Below are 14449 nucleotides of genomic sequence, written 5' to 3'. Positions count from 1 at the left end.
AAAAAAAGAGCTGTAAGGGTATTTCATTAGAAGAAATATTTTATTTCTTTCAAAGTACTGATCCTAGTTGGTTTTTGGAGGAGGGGAGGTTCCTCTGAGGTTTTCTTTGTTACAGAGTCCTTTCTACTCTGATTAAACAATGCTGATGTTTAACAGTTTCTCCAAACTTTGCCAACTGATGAATGGGTTTTCGCTCAAATTGCTTGACAATGTTTTTTTCAAGACAAGAAATAAAAAAATGGGATTTTTTTTTTGTGGGGAGGGAATTATTTTAGACATATTATTCACTGCTTATAAGTGTCCTGTTATGCCAAGTGTTTGACTCACTTGTTTTTGTTGTTCCAGTCTTAACTGAGTGATTGCGTTATTAAACATGAAATTCCTCTCTCTTGGCTGCAGCAAACTAACAAAATTAGTTCTTGCCTCTCCTTTAACTGGAAGAGGGTAGTGTCAGTACCTTGACAGTCCTACCCTATGAGACAGGAGCAAAAGGAAGGATTTGCTTAGATCATGATGGTGCTTAAGAGCTGATCTTGTGTAGATTGTAGGTGAGTGCTGGTTTGTCTGGAATTGTTTATCCTTGGAGCAGGTTCAGTGCAAGAAAAGAACAGATGGATAGTGGCAGAACAGGAAGGGTCATACCATACAGTCTGGTATCCAAGGTTTTACCTTTTATCTATCTAAAATACTTCTGACTTCTTCAAATAAACCAGTAATGAGCATCTAATATGTGGTTGTTATATTCATTCTCTCACAGAAATTGTGAGATCAAGGAATTGCCTTTCTGTTCATTTTACAGATTTGATAAGGCTGTGTTACAAACCTGCATGCTATGAAATTCCTGGTGCCAGAACGATACTAAACATATTTGTGTTAGTAGCCTCTGTGCTTTTGGTTGTGATCACTTATAAACATTTGGAGGTCTGCACTGTGAATAAGGTTGTGGTTAAAGAGAAAAGGAAATGAGAAAGATTTTTCTTCAGAAAGAATACTTTCTGTTTATGATGCAGCCACATACACAGTCATGCTGGCGTAGCAAGGAGATGCTGCTGCCAGATGCTTTACACCATGAAGCTGTGGCCTAAATATTGTGCTCAGGATCACATAGGAAATACGTGTCAGAACAAGAAATTAATCACAAGTCTTCAAGTTAGGCTATATACTAAATCATCCTTTAGGACTGAGCTTCAACTACGTAATTTCAAATTCATTTGTTGCAGTTTTTGTTCAAGATTTACTGCTTCACTGATGGTCACCTGCTTATTCTGCTTATAAGAGTGTCTTATTCTTTCCCCATTGAAAAAGAGGCTAGATGGAATAGCTTTGATTCCTTTAATAGGGCACAATTACCATTGTGAGCACCCTAAAATGCATTTTACTCGCTACGTTTTTTCTGAAGTAGTTTTTTTACAAAAGTTGTTTTGTACAATCTTCAGGGCTGGATAGTTTTGTGGAGTTGGTATTTACATTATTTCCTTCCTTTTTCCAAGTCTATATCTTAAAGTGTTGCCTAAATTTGGTCTATTTGCCTGTCTTTCACGCTTGTAAACACCTTAAGGGATTTCTATAAGGTAATTGTTTTGATAGAGTGAAGTACGCATACAGAAATACAATATACACAGACCTAATGAAAATTCTGTTTGATCCAACACCAATTGTCATTCTTGGCTGTTCTACAGGGCAGCAAGAGCCCTATGTTTTCTGCTCTAGTTTTCATCCTGAATCATTTTAACTAACAGTAAAGATGCAACTGTTTGGCTCTATCTTGGTTTTAAACATGTTTGTTCTTATTAAAGTAAATTGAAATTGTTTCCTGGACACAGAAACAAAAAACATAGTGTGTTTTGTTTACTAGAGGAATCGCATTAAAATACAGAGCTTGCTGATGTATTTTTCACATCTGTCTTGACAGAAATTATTCAGCTCAGGCCAAAAAATAAAGAAGGTGGTCTCAAACTAAAAACATTTGTTATTAATTATGTGCTGCTATGACAGAAAAGGTGTTTACTGTCAGTATTTATTGTAGAAAAGCTTGGAGAACATCACTTCCCAGTAAGTGGTCTCCATCAGGAAAGCTGTTTTGGATAGCTGCTGTACTTAAGCAAGTGTCTGCTGTCTTTGGTTATGTCTCCCCTGTTAGATAAAGAGATGACTATTATATCAAATGTTGATTATGTGCGAGCTAACCTGCAAGGGGAGGCATGATATAGTTCTGTGGAGTAAATTAGATGATGCCAGCTACAGATGTACAGTTGACAGATAGCTACTTCATGGTAAGATCATCTTCACTGTCTCCATCAACATTGTGCAGCAAAACAGCTAGAGCTTATCAGTGGCTCTCCTGGGAGGCTTTCATGCCACCATTCTGCAGTGAAATTGCATCTCTCAGACCTACTGAGTATGGATGTCGGTAATGCTGCACAGAGAGTGGCTTGACAACACCGGTTTGTGTCAGGCATGTAGGTGGAGGCAAGGGTCAGAGTAGGAATATCAAGAGAGATGTAGATTAAATTCTAGGCATGTGGATTTTTATCTAAGATTATTTAATGGGAAGGAATTATAATGGAAGTGATGGACTTGCGATAAAGTGAGGGAGAGATCATTTAAGGAGCATTTCAACATTTTGAAGTTGCAACTATGATGCTACATCTCAGAGTTATGATGAAGTTTTGTATATGCTTCTTCTAAAAGGTATGGTCCAACAGTGGAGTTTTAATTTCTTGCATTAAATAATTTTACTGTGGGTGTAAACATTGCCTATAGAACACAAAATAAAACTGAGAAAACCAAGTGAAATTATAAATTGTATAAAATTCCAAGATATAATTTTAGTGAAAGGAAGGAGTACCATTTATGCTGTCCTGGACATACTGTCCAAAACATTTAAATTATAAAATAAGTAGTACCTATTAGCAAGTAATAGCATTGTAGAATATAATTTGAATTACTATTTTTATTAAACATTTTATTGAATTGATATTTCATAAAGGTTATTATGTTATAAATATAAATTACAGCATTTATAGGTTTATTATATCCATTATCTTTAATCTTTGGTACATTTTAACTGTCATTTCAATTGACTAAATTAAGACATTATTAGGAACAACATTCTTAATCTTGATTTTAGCTACTTTATTCTAAAACATTCATCTTCGAAGTTGTGCAATTTTGCTGTTTCAATTGCTTTTTCTTTATGCTTTGGTTTGTTGTGAGAATAATTAGAAAGTGATGACAACTTTAATTTTGTTACCATTAAGTGCAATGATTCACATTATCCTCATAATATTTTAACTCAGGCAAATGCCTACTGAATCCAGAATAACACAAATCGATGAATTAGTGGAAATGTAGAAATAGATTCTAGACCAATGGATTTTCATCTGGAATTCATCTATTTCATTGGCAACAAAAAAAAAAATCCCTGTAGAAGTGAGACACCAAAGTAAATTCTTCAGCTGGAAACAAAACAGAAGATTTTTTTTTTTCTCCAGGTACTAGTTCTACCATTGGATCCTTATTTTGTTTTTTACCTTAGCAAAACCCTACACATTCAAACTGGGAAATGTGACTGTTACAAATACATCACTGTGGAGAAAAACAGGAAGAAAAATTTTTGAATTATTTTTTTGACCATCTGAATTATAGTGTCACAGCACTATTTTGAAACTTGCTGAGTAGCATATTTTGCTAAGAGCAAATATTTAAATTATAGACCAGAATCTGTTGCTTTATTATCATAACCTAATATATGGATCAACATGTTATTATTTTTAATGTGGGCAGTGGAGAGAAGAGGAAAAGAAATATTTTAACTTTTTGGAATCCACATTCATCCAGAATGGGAAGCAACTATTTCACTCACTCTATTGGAAATGATGCTAGATTAACAGGATGAAAATACAGTAAAGTTAACAGTAGCAGCACACTAGATCTGTATTTTGTATTATCTTTGTAAGATTCCCAGTTAAAAAGTGGCACAAATCATTCTAGTGACTGCATTTCTTGTAGATGGAGAGAGAAAAAGCCTTGAAGCAAAAAATAGGAAGGGCATGGTGGTTACTTCCATTTGCTACCTCTTCTACCACACATTTAGCTGAAACCAAAAATGCATATTTAATAGAATTGAGAGCACAAAAATGAAAATATAATTATAGGTATGAAATACAGCTATCACAGGCATATGTATTTTAGAAAACTGCTGTTTAGTATGTAGTGTTGCAAGGATTATTTTATTACATCATTTTTTGCTGCATAACTGTTACATTTCTCATCAATTTCTCTGATCATTTTGAAAAGTTAAATGAATACAACTGATCTGACATTATAGATGAAAAAGTTACAATATGTATACACTTCACAGCATACCAAGAGTGCTGTTTGGCACTAAGTGGTATGAGGATTTTTGAATATTTTTAAATACATACTAATAAATATGTGTATGTGAATGTTGTGCAGTACTGACAGGCACTACACGGGGAAGGAACAAGAAGCATGATAGTTCACTTAGTGGAGGAACATCCAATCCTTCATTCTTAATACTATGTTGTAGGAAAATTCAGCAAGGGACCTCAGGAGGTCTCTAACCTATTGCTCAGGGTAGGGTCAGTTCTGAGGTCAAATCATTGCTCAGGGCTTTATCCAGTCATGTACTGAAAGCCTCCAGTGGTGGATATTGTGCAACCTCTCTGGGCAATTTTTTCCAAAACCTGACTGTACTTACAGTGAATAAATTTTCCCTAAATCTTATATAGACTACACTTGAGAGCAGTGATGCATGTAGCACTATGCATTTAAGTTCAAGATTTCTCATACTTCCCATCCCCTAAATCAGGGAAATTTTCAAATCTTTCCTCATCCTTCTTACATGGTCGAGATAAATTGCTCTAGTGTAGTCCGCAGTACTACATGTCTGTAGTGATATTTGCCTTTTTAAAAGCCTAAAGAAAGTTACGGTGATGCGGCAACAGCTTCCTGCTTAGGTTTACCTTCCAGACTTTTTTTTCTTCTTCTGAAAATACAAATCAATCCATAATTTTTGAACAGATTGTAGAGTGAGCAAAACCAGAAGTCTCACTTTGCTTGAATTGCCTATGACTGAGAACCGATGATCCAGTGAGTTTGTCAGTGAGATTTGTGCTGTGGCAAAGTCGATAGACTTTTTCAGTGCTCAGTTTCACCATTTAACTACTTTTGATATCCTTGGGAACATGGATTTTTTTCCTCTTGAGGGAGAAATAATTACAGTAATGCCAGATGTTGTTTTTACTCTGTTCATGATTCTTTAATTAGAAACATAATTATCAGTACTGTCTGAAACACAACTGGTAATTTTTTTTCATGTATAGAAAAGAGCAGGAATATTTGCTATCTTTGTGCTAGGGTATGTGCATATTTTACATTGAAAGACAATACAAAAGATTGTGGCTGTTTCAGAGGAAAGGCAGCATGTGAAATGTGTGTTTCCTCAGATTTCTAGAGGTTTACACTAGTTGCCTGTAATGGAACCATATTTTCAAGTCACTCTTTGTTCTATTTCTAAAATCTTGTCCCTCACTCAGTGAACTTCTTCAAAGAACAGGTATATTGGAATGCTATCTTCAAGGCTAGAAATGTCAAGAAGTGGGAAGCCTCTGTCTAGTGGAAGTTTGTTTACAATTATCGCTGAAGAATAATTAGGTACTTTTTGACTCTTGTCATTTGTCTTATTAGGTAAACTGTACGTTGGAAACAAGCTAGCCACTTATAAACTTTCCCAGCTATGTAACTTCATAAAGTACAGCACTTCATCAAAGCAGATCCATTAACCCTCTGACTGGTACTCTTCTCTTGGCTTTGATTGCAGCACCACACAGAAGCACCCAGCCCATCATTGCTACCCCCATCAGCTTTACCGTTAGATGTATTAAACAATGCCGTTGCTGGATTTAGTACTGTGGAAGAACTTATCCGGTACCTTGAGCCAGATCGGTGGCAACTGGATTTGGAAGATTTGTACAGGCCAACGTGGCAACTTCTTGGAAAGGCATATATTCATGGGAGAAAATCAAGAGGTAAATTACTCTCTGTCTGGCCTAGCAGCTTTCTACGGGTATGTTTTCTTAACAAAGAAACAGTAATTAAGAGCATTCTTCACCTTGAATTTTGGTTCCAAGAAAGGAATATGTTAGAAATACAGCAGAGATCATTGTTAGCTATTCTCACCATTACATTGTCAAAAAAGGACAACAACTCAACTCAAAACTGAAAGGAATTTAGCAGGATAAAGTTGCAAAGAAAAAAAAAAAATAGAAGCTGATAGTTTTCTCTAGGGAATCTGGGAGATCTTTATTTCCACAGAGTAGCAGGGCATCCTGGATGGATGACACAATCTAATTTTGTGGGTTTCTTTTTCTATGGAGGGCAAAAACTTTATTTTTTGGGGGAGGTAGGTAATTTCTTACATGTACTGTATCATATGAACAGTTGGTTTATTTCATTAGAATTGTTCCAGTCTCTACACCATATGAACTGAGAACAATTAGCTAAATGTTTCTCTTCCATGATACCTCATGAAATTCCTCTATCCATGTCAGTCTGATCGTGCAGTTGTCAACCTAATCAGACGTAAAGCAGAAGATGTATTTCAAGACTTCTGGAGCTATTTCTTGTTCAGCAAGTAATTTTGTTCCATCTAAATTTGACATTCATGAATTTTCTACTGCATATCATCCAGATGCCACCCATTATTTCATGTTTATGGATTTCATGTGGATGGGTAGCATTCAGGCAATACCTTCTTCCTTGCCCACCATACAGCATGGAAAGGAAAATATATGAACATAACTGAATAGACTGCTCTGTTCTGTTGACAAATGTAAACTAGTCTATCATCTGATCAGCAAAAAAAGGGAGGAAGTAAAACCTTTCATAACTCAAATTTAAGTTTTTCACAGCTAATTCTTGGATCAGAGCCTAAAAATCAACCCTTCTACCCTACATGTATTGCTACAGCTATGCACACAGCAACTAAATCAAGAGTCAAAGAGATCTTTTTAAAAGCTTTCAGCAAGGGACCATGCCTTTCAGATAGTCATTTAACACTTTCCTAATTAAAGAGATTCAGTATTTTCCAAACATATGCCATAAACATACAGTAAGTGGGAGAAAAACAAAATGTAATTTGTGAAACCTTACATAAACTAAAATGCAGGTGTTGGATAACATCTATGTAGACAAAAGGAACTCCCTGCAAGACATATTTTAGAAAGAAACTATCAGAATAAATCTTTTAAAGACTTCTAATTAGATGCTGAAATAGATTTTTTTTTTCACTGAATAAACATATCTCAGTATTGCCACATTTATCTTTAAGAGACCACCCTCAGACTGCATTACCGAGTGTGTAATGTAATAGCCTGAGGTGGAAAATATGTCCACTTGAGATGACATAGTATTAACTTTTAGGTCTGCTCAATAGATAAAGAAAGTAAACCTTCTTTTTTTCTTTCTTTTTTTTTTTTTTCCTTCTTTTTAAATCTTATTCCTTCTAGTAGAATGTTTGCTGTATTTAAAAACCTTTTCAAACAAATGTTTGGGAGAAGTGCATGCCCTAAAATGTTTGGTTTTTTCAAACTCTTTGATTCTATTATTAGATCAGGGTTGGGTTTTTTTGCAATATTTCAGTGTAAAAGCTAAATTACTGTCCTGCTTTCATAGACAAACATCAGTTTATATCTAGATTAAATGAAAATGTAATTAAAAGTGTGTGTTACTTTATTTAGAGAAAAGTATTGTCCTCTACTCCTACTTAATAATTCATATATAAAAGCCTATATTTAGACAACCTAAATTCCACAGAATTTCTGTGTCTGATGTTTTCTCTGGATAAAATGCTTCCAAAACCTTCTAGCCAGGAAAGAAGAAACACCAGGTTCAGAGGCTTTGATGTCTACATATAGTCCTAAATTCTTTTATAATATTAAACATCCTTAAAAATATGGTTTGCTGTACAAAAAAATAATCTCATTGCTTCCCACAGAAATCTGTGCATAATCATTAGACCATATTCTGAAGTCTGCTTAAGAAGAACAGTCACAATCCAACCATAGTCCTTAGTAGATGCTTTTCTCAAATGGTTATGTGACTTTTTTTTTTTTTTTTTAATTTTACTTCTTGTTTGGGGATTTGTAATTGCCCTGTCCTGTTGTCAGTAAACTTACACTTCCAGGAACATCTCCAAGGTTCTTAGGAATGAAAACCATCCTGCGGCTATCTGTGCCCACACACAAGTGCCCCAACCATAATTTAATTTGTTTCATTGATTTTGAGAGCAGCATTCAGCTAAAAAATGTTTTGGGAAAGAGGGTTCCCTGTGGTACTTGATACACACCCCAGAAGATGCCAGACAGTTGCACTGGCAGTTGCAGAGCTGTTACTTTCAGGCTGGTGTGAACATGGATTACTTCAGTTGTATGTGCCAGTGAAGGCACACTTTTGAAATAGCCTTTACTGTAGACCTACATGCATCTACATTTTTTCTCCCTTTTCTTCCTTTTCCCCTTACTTTTATTTTTAGTGTTTCCCATTCATGTGCTACTGCAGAGCCTTCCATTCCTCCTGAGCTAGTGCTAGACAAAAGACCTTTGACTGTTGTGTCAAACATGATACATGAGTGGAAGCCAAGTTGAAGGAGTGTTTAAATGTTCACATTATAACAGGTACTGTAACTCAGTGCACTTGGGAAATCCACGTAACCTTTTATTGTGGTTAAGTAAACACTTTTAAGGGAATATATACATTCTCTCATCTAGCTTCGTGCCCACAGTGTGTTAAAATAAATTTTGGACAGACAGATATTCTTTGAAAAAATAACAGCTTCATTCACACACTTCAAAGAAGTGATTATATAAGCACTAGATAAATTTGCCACAGACCTTTTAATGAAATTGAATTACATAAGGTAGGGCAAGGGTTCATTGTGAGGTATAATAGCAATATACCTTAGCACATTGTAAAGCATGGAAACCAAACATGACATTTTTCATCTCTCCTGAAGCCTGTTGTACCAGTAAGGCACACTAAAAGAGGCATCAGTGCCCAGATTTCCTTTTCAGTTTTTCATGGTGAAGGGCTGAGCAGCAATTGTGTTAGGACACATAGGCTTATCTTGAAATTCACTGTACCAAGCACATCAGTCTCTGTAGAAATATACCAGTAGAAAGTATTAGCAGAACTTGCATTTCTCTCATTGTGCTTTAGGCATTTTATCCTTATTCAGTCAGTTTACTTATTATATGTTTGAAAACATAACAGGAGAAAGAAGTACTCCATTCCTATCCACAGTCCTTGATTAATGGAGGTAGACATATCCACCCTCTAAATGACTCAGCCTAGAGCTATTAGCTGATCAGAAGAGCTTAAATCATTTCTAATTTCTCACAGTGAATCTCTCCCCCGGAAGTTTTGTCTCTCTTTCCCTCTGTTCCCTTCTCAGCTTTCTCCAAGGAATGCTCTTGAAGTGTGGGAGGCAGGCTGGCGTCCTATCATTAACTTTATTGGAGTTATTACACACTCCTTGCATTTAAAAATCAGATTGTTTATTTAGGAGCCTATGTTAACCTGATAGTGATGGAATGAAGTGCCCCAGCTTGGCATTCACTGTAAGTGCAAACAGAGAAAAACCTTCAGTGTGTTTAACTGACCTTTCACAGCAAAACCCCTTACTTATGGATGCCAGTATATGGGTATGGTCTGCAAAAGAAATTTTTGAAGAAACACGGAATGAAATTGCTGCCCGAAGATCTCCTGGGACAGTACTAGTGAGCATTTCTGCTAGAGAAATGCAACTTCTAAGTTATCTTTATTTCTTACATGTTTAAACAGAATTCAGAGGTCTTATCTTGCCTTGATAGGCTGAAGATCTCCTTGGTGAGCTCTAGAGGCTCTTTACATATTGAGGGGGAAAAAAAGGTATTTCTCTAGAGGGTGATTCAGATCAGGAACATATTTTAGCTTTATTTTATACCTTTTTATTTCCAAACTGCTAGCAATAACTATAAATTAATTGTCAGGTAACATTAATGCACTGTGGGTTTTTTATTCCCATAGTTTCTCTTGATTTGCCTCAAAACCAGTTGGTTTAATGCTCTTTGCTTCTTTGTTCGAGATCTCTGTTTCAGTTGTCTCGGTAGCCATATTATCATAGGGTTTTCTTTTATTTATTTATTTATTTTTAATCAGATAGAATACCCCTGTGAATTAGACATTACTTCTGTCCCTTAATGGTGGTAGGTTTGGAGAGAAGTTTGAATGCTTTATGCAAATGAGTGAAAATGTGTTTGGAGGTTTGCAGGATCTTTAATTGTCGTGTGCTTTTCTCCAATCCAGAATTAATATAGAAAAGCAACAATACTAGAGCTCAGAGTTTGAGCATGAACAAAGGGAACTACATTAGAGTTGATTTGATAAAACATTAATTGGAACATAGTAGCCAAAGCTTGCTTTGTTTACTTTGAACCAGCTCTGCCAGAGTTATAAAATAATTGGTGAATATTCCTATGCAACGATCATTTCATTTAGATTTCATGGTATTCATATAACTGTAGTGTTATACTTGTGTGCTGAACCTGTACCCGCTGTGAAAAAATGAACTTTCCTCAAAGTTTCTGCACTGTTGAAGTTGATTTACTACCAATTTAGTTGGATTACAAATCAGAAAAGCACCAGCTTGTCTGTTTTTTTGCAGTGGTCGATCTCAACCTCCTAAAGGAGGAGGTGCGACTGTACAGTTGTACTCCTCGCAACTTCTCAGTGTCACTGAGGGAGGAGCTGAAGCGAACCGACACCATCTTCTGGCCATTGTGTCTCCTGGTGAAACGTTGTGGTGGAAACTGTGCCTGTTGTCACCAGAGCTGCAATGAGTGCCAATGTGTACCAACAAAAGTCACCAAAAAATACCACGAGGTATGCGCTTTTTTTACATTTCCATGTTAAGAAATACTGAAAGCCAATTAAGGAATTTATTTTTACTATAGGAATACACCAATATTAATATTTTAGAATTTTATATATTACACTTGTAGTAATTTTTTAAAAATAATTTTAATGAGGTGTTACATAAAAAAAAGTAATATCTTCCTTATTAAAGTACTCTTCTGTGGAACTATTAAGCCATTCCTGAGGTATTTGTTTACTGTTGCAGTTCAGATACATCACAACTACACCTCCTTGTTCAGCTTTCACTGGTGGTAGATCTGAACTTTATGAAGGAAGAGATATCTGTCCATTTCCATTGTTACAAATCTATAGCTAAATTATTTAATATAGAACTATCTAAGAATTCCATTGGGTTAACTATAATATTAGCCCTTAAAATTAAGTAGAAACATGAAATTGCAAGACTCTCTTCTTTGATAAAAGGAAGTATTTGTTCAACATGTTTTAATCAATTTTGTAAAGGACTTGAGGAAAAAGCAAAAATAAGGATTAGTGGGTAGAATAAATGAAGACATTCAGCTGAGGAGAGCCTATTTCTTTTAATATGCTTCCTGTCATCCGGTGTGTTTCCAGTGCAATCTATCTCATAGTCTAGGTGTGTGATGAAGCACTTGCTGTTTTCTTGATGCTTGGCTGCTTCTCCTTTAGGTTCTTCAGCTGAAGCCAAGGATTGGTGTCCGAGGATTGCATAAATCATTGACAGATGTACCCTTGGAACACCACGAGGAGTGTGACTGTGTGTGCAAAGGGAATACTGAAGGATAAACATGATTTAATTGTGCTGTTTTCTTTCAAAGCACATTCAATCAATGGCTGATTCTATTATGGGGCTTGTGCATTATCTCCTTCTGTAATCTCAGTTGTTTGCTTTGGGGATCTTCCATCTTCAAGATTTACAGTGATCTCTAAAAAGAGGAGAAGCCAAACTGGGATTATATGTTGTGTGACAGCTCTGTTTGGAGGCCCAGTGAAAGGATGGGAGAAAGGCATCAATGAGGGATTTAAAATATATGTATTGTTTTTGTCCCCCACAGTTTTCTTGACAATACATGGATTTATAATGTAGGAGTAAAAAATAAAGTTAGAAGGCTCACATCGTGGAGACTTGATCCTGCTGGCTGTCTCATTTCTACAGCTCCAGTACATCTGGCCTCTGGTTGAAAACACCTGAAATCTTTCTTACTGTGTTCAGCTACTCCTATGTACTCTAAATCGAAGCATTCTCTGTTGTATAAACTTGGTTTAAAACAGACTGTCTTGGTCCGAATTAAACTTAATTTGTCTCATGCTGGTAGGAAGGACTGGATTTTTCCATTTGCTCTAGTGAAGCTCCTGCCTTTTAGAAAAGAAGACTGGACAATATCGTGAGCTAAGGAAGCAAACATTGAAAAGAACAGCGCCTTTATTCTTACTACTATGGCTGATGATTTTTTGTTTGTTTGTTATTTTTTATCGTGTACATTTTTATATTCTCCTTTTGACAATATAACTATTTGCTTTTCTAAACTTGTTTAAATATATCTATTTTTACCAAAGGTATTTAATATTCTTTTTTTATTACAGCCTAGATCAACTATTTTTTAGTTTTGTGAGACTTCAAAGCCAGATTTATACATAGGAGGAACAGAGATGTGGTTACAATGGTAAAGGAGCCTGATCTCTCTGAAGTTTGTTGCTACGCAGTGAAAAAAAAAGGTTTTTACCTGGATGCACAGTAATAATAGAGATGTGTGCATGAAGCTCCAAGTTTGCTAGCTCCATGACAGAAAATATGAGAGACAGACATTACTATAAGTAGTTTCAGAAGCGGACTTTAAAAATTCCCTCTCTCCATACTGGCCTTTGTTCAGGTAGAAGAGAAATGAGAAATGAAAAGGTAGATGCATTCTGGCTTGTTTAACTCTTTAATTTCTTTAAAGTAGGATGATTTACAACAGAAGAAAAGAAGGCCAGTGGCTTGCAGCCTTGATGATGCACCATGGTCATGGGGAGGCAGCCTTGTTAATGTTCAAGTGTATGGTTTTCCATTGACGGTTGTAGCTGTTTAAGTACTGTTCACCCACAGGTTCGTAACACCCTTCAGTACAGTTTGATGAACTATGGTTTTGTTCTTCTGTAGGTTGTATTCTTTAACCAATACACTTATCCCACCCTATGCGAACTGAAAAAGAAACAGTAAAGTATTTTGCTTGTAAAATGCTTTAACATTATGCCTAGTTTATTTTTTTGACTATTGAATTTGCAGATTGTAATGAATCACCAAATAAAGTAATAATGCTAATTTGGGGAGAAAAAATGTTTCTGTGTGGTTGCATACTTGTATCTGTTCAATATGCAATAACAGGAAAAGTTAAAGAGGGTGATCTTCTACTTACCATTTTGAAAGTCAGTTATGAAAACAAATGTCTTCTGTTACCAGGACTTCCACTTGCCTTATTAATTCTGCTTTACTGTAAATCCACAAGAAGAAAAAATGGAAAGAAGAAATGTGATTCTCTTTGTATAAACATTCAGAATGTTCAAAATTGTGTGGATGTGAAGCCATCAAATTTGAAATAACATCTTCTGTTATTTTTTCCATTGTGAAAATGAGTTCTGATGAAAATGTGGGGTTTTTTGCAAGTTGATATGGCTTTCTGATATCAGTTCTGGCACACATTCTCAAGTGCCTTCTGATTCTGTCTTAGCTGGTCTGTTTTGCCCCACCCTTCGCCTCCTACCAAATAGAAAAATATCTGGTGTAAATGTGGCATATAATTATCTAGTCTGAATATTAACCCTATATCGGAATGCAGAATTATGGTCACACAAGAAACCTGGTTTACTGAATTTTGAGTCTTTGATCAGAATAAAAAGTGTTTTGCAGGGATGTTGAGGATTTTTCTGCATTAATATTGTCCTTTTTTTGTGATTTGAAGAGCTTTTGAAAAGCAAGTCAAGATAAAAGAGTCAAGAAAACATGGCCTCTGACATCATATTTTAGCAGAAGAATTAAAAAATGTCATTCAGTTACAGAAACTTCTGCCATAAGAAATGCAGGAGGTCTCATCCTCTCTGTGGACTTGGTAGTGGAAGAAGGCACAACGTGCATTTTGGGCTAGGTATTTAGTGACAGCGGAGGAATGGGGAGTCTCTGGAACCATACAGGGTATGTAGCATAATGTTTTCCAAAGGTCACAAGTATTTCTTCTATGCCCCCCCACCCCCCAGGGGCTTTGGCTCCTTTTCTTCCTTGCCAATTTCTTGCACCAGTTTCCTTCCCAATTGCTATAGACCTGCAGCTGAACTCCTTATCCCTTTGCTCTTTACATCCCCCCTTCACAGTGCTGTCTTTTTCACCTGATCCAAAATCACCATCCTTCCTGTTTGCTATCCTCTTGCCGAGCATCATAACTTCTTTCCCTCCTCCTCAGCTCCATGCTGAAGCTGTGTCGTCTCACTACCACTGCCTGGACTTTGTTTTTCCACTTGC

General features: G+C 36.0%; 1 protein-coding gene across 1 annotated transcript in view; it reads left to right on the top strand.

The window, feature by feature from the left end:
• Positions 1-13378, top strand: part of PDGFC (platelet derived growth factor C) — a 134543-nt gene extending 121165 nt beyond the window's left edge. The window contains exons 4-6 of the mRNA XM_074904053.1: positions 5846-6053; positions 10727-10944; positions 11626-13378. Of these exons, the coding sequence (XP_074760154.1) occupies positions 5846-6053; positions 10727-10944; positions 11626-11742 (543 nt within the window). The 3' untranslated portion in view covers positions 11743-13378. The remainder of the gene's footprint in view (positions 1-5845; positions 6054-10726; positions 10945-11625) is intronic.
• Positions 13379-14449: the final 1071 nt, after the last annotated feature.

The sequence above is a fragment of the Athene noctua genome, chromosome 4 (genome assembly GCF_965140245.1).
Source record: "Athene noctua chromosome 4, bAthNoc1.hap1.1, whole genome shotgun sequence".
Taxonomy (NCBI): domain Eukaryota; kingdom Metazoa; phylum Chordata; class Aves; order Strigiformes; family Strigidae; genus Athene; species Athene noctua.
Note: the sequence above shows the minus strand (reverse complement) of the source record. Positions and strands in the feature narration are given on the sequence as shown.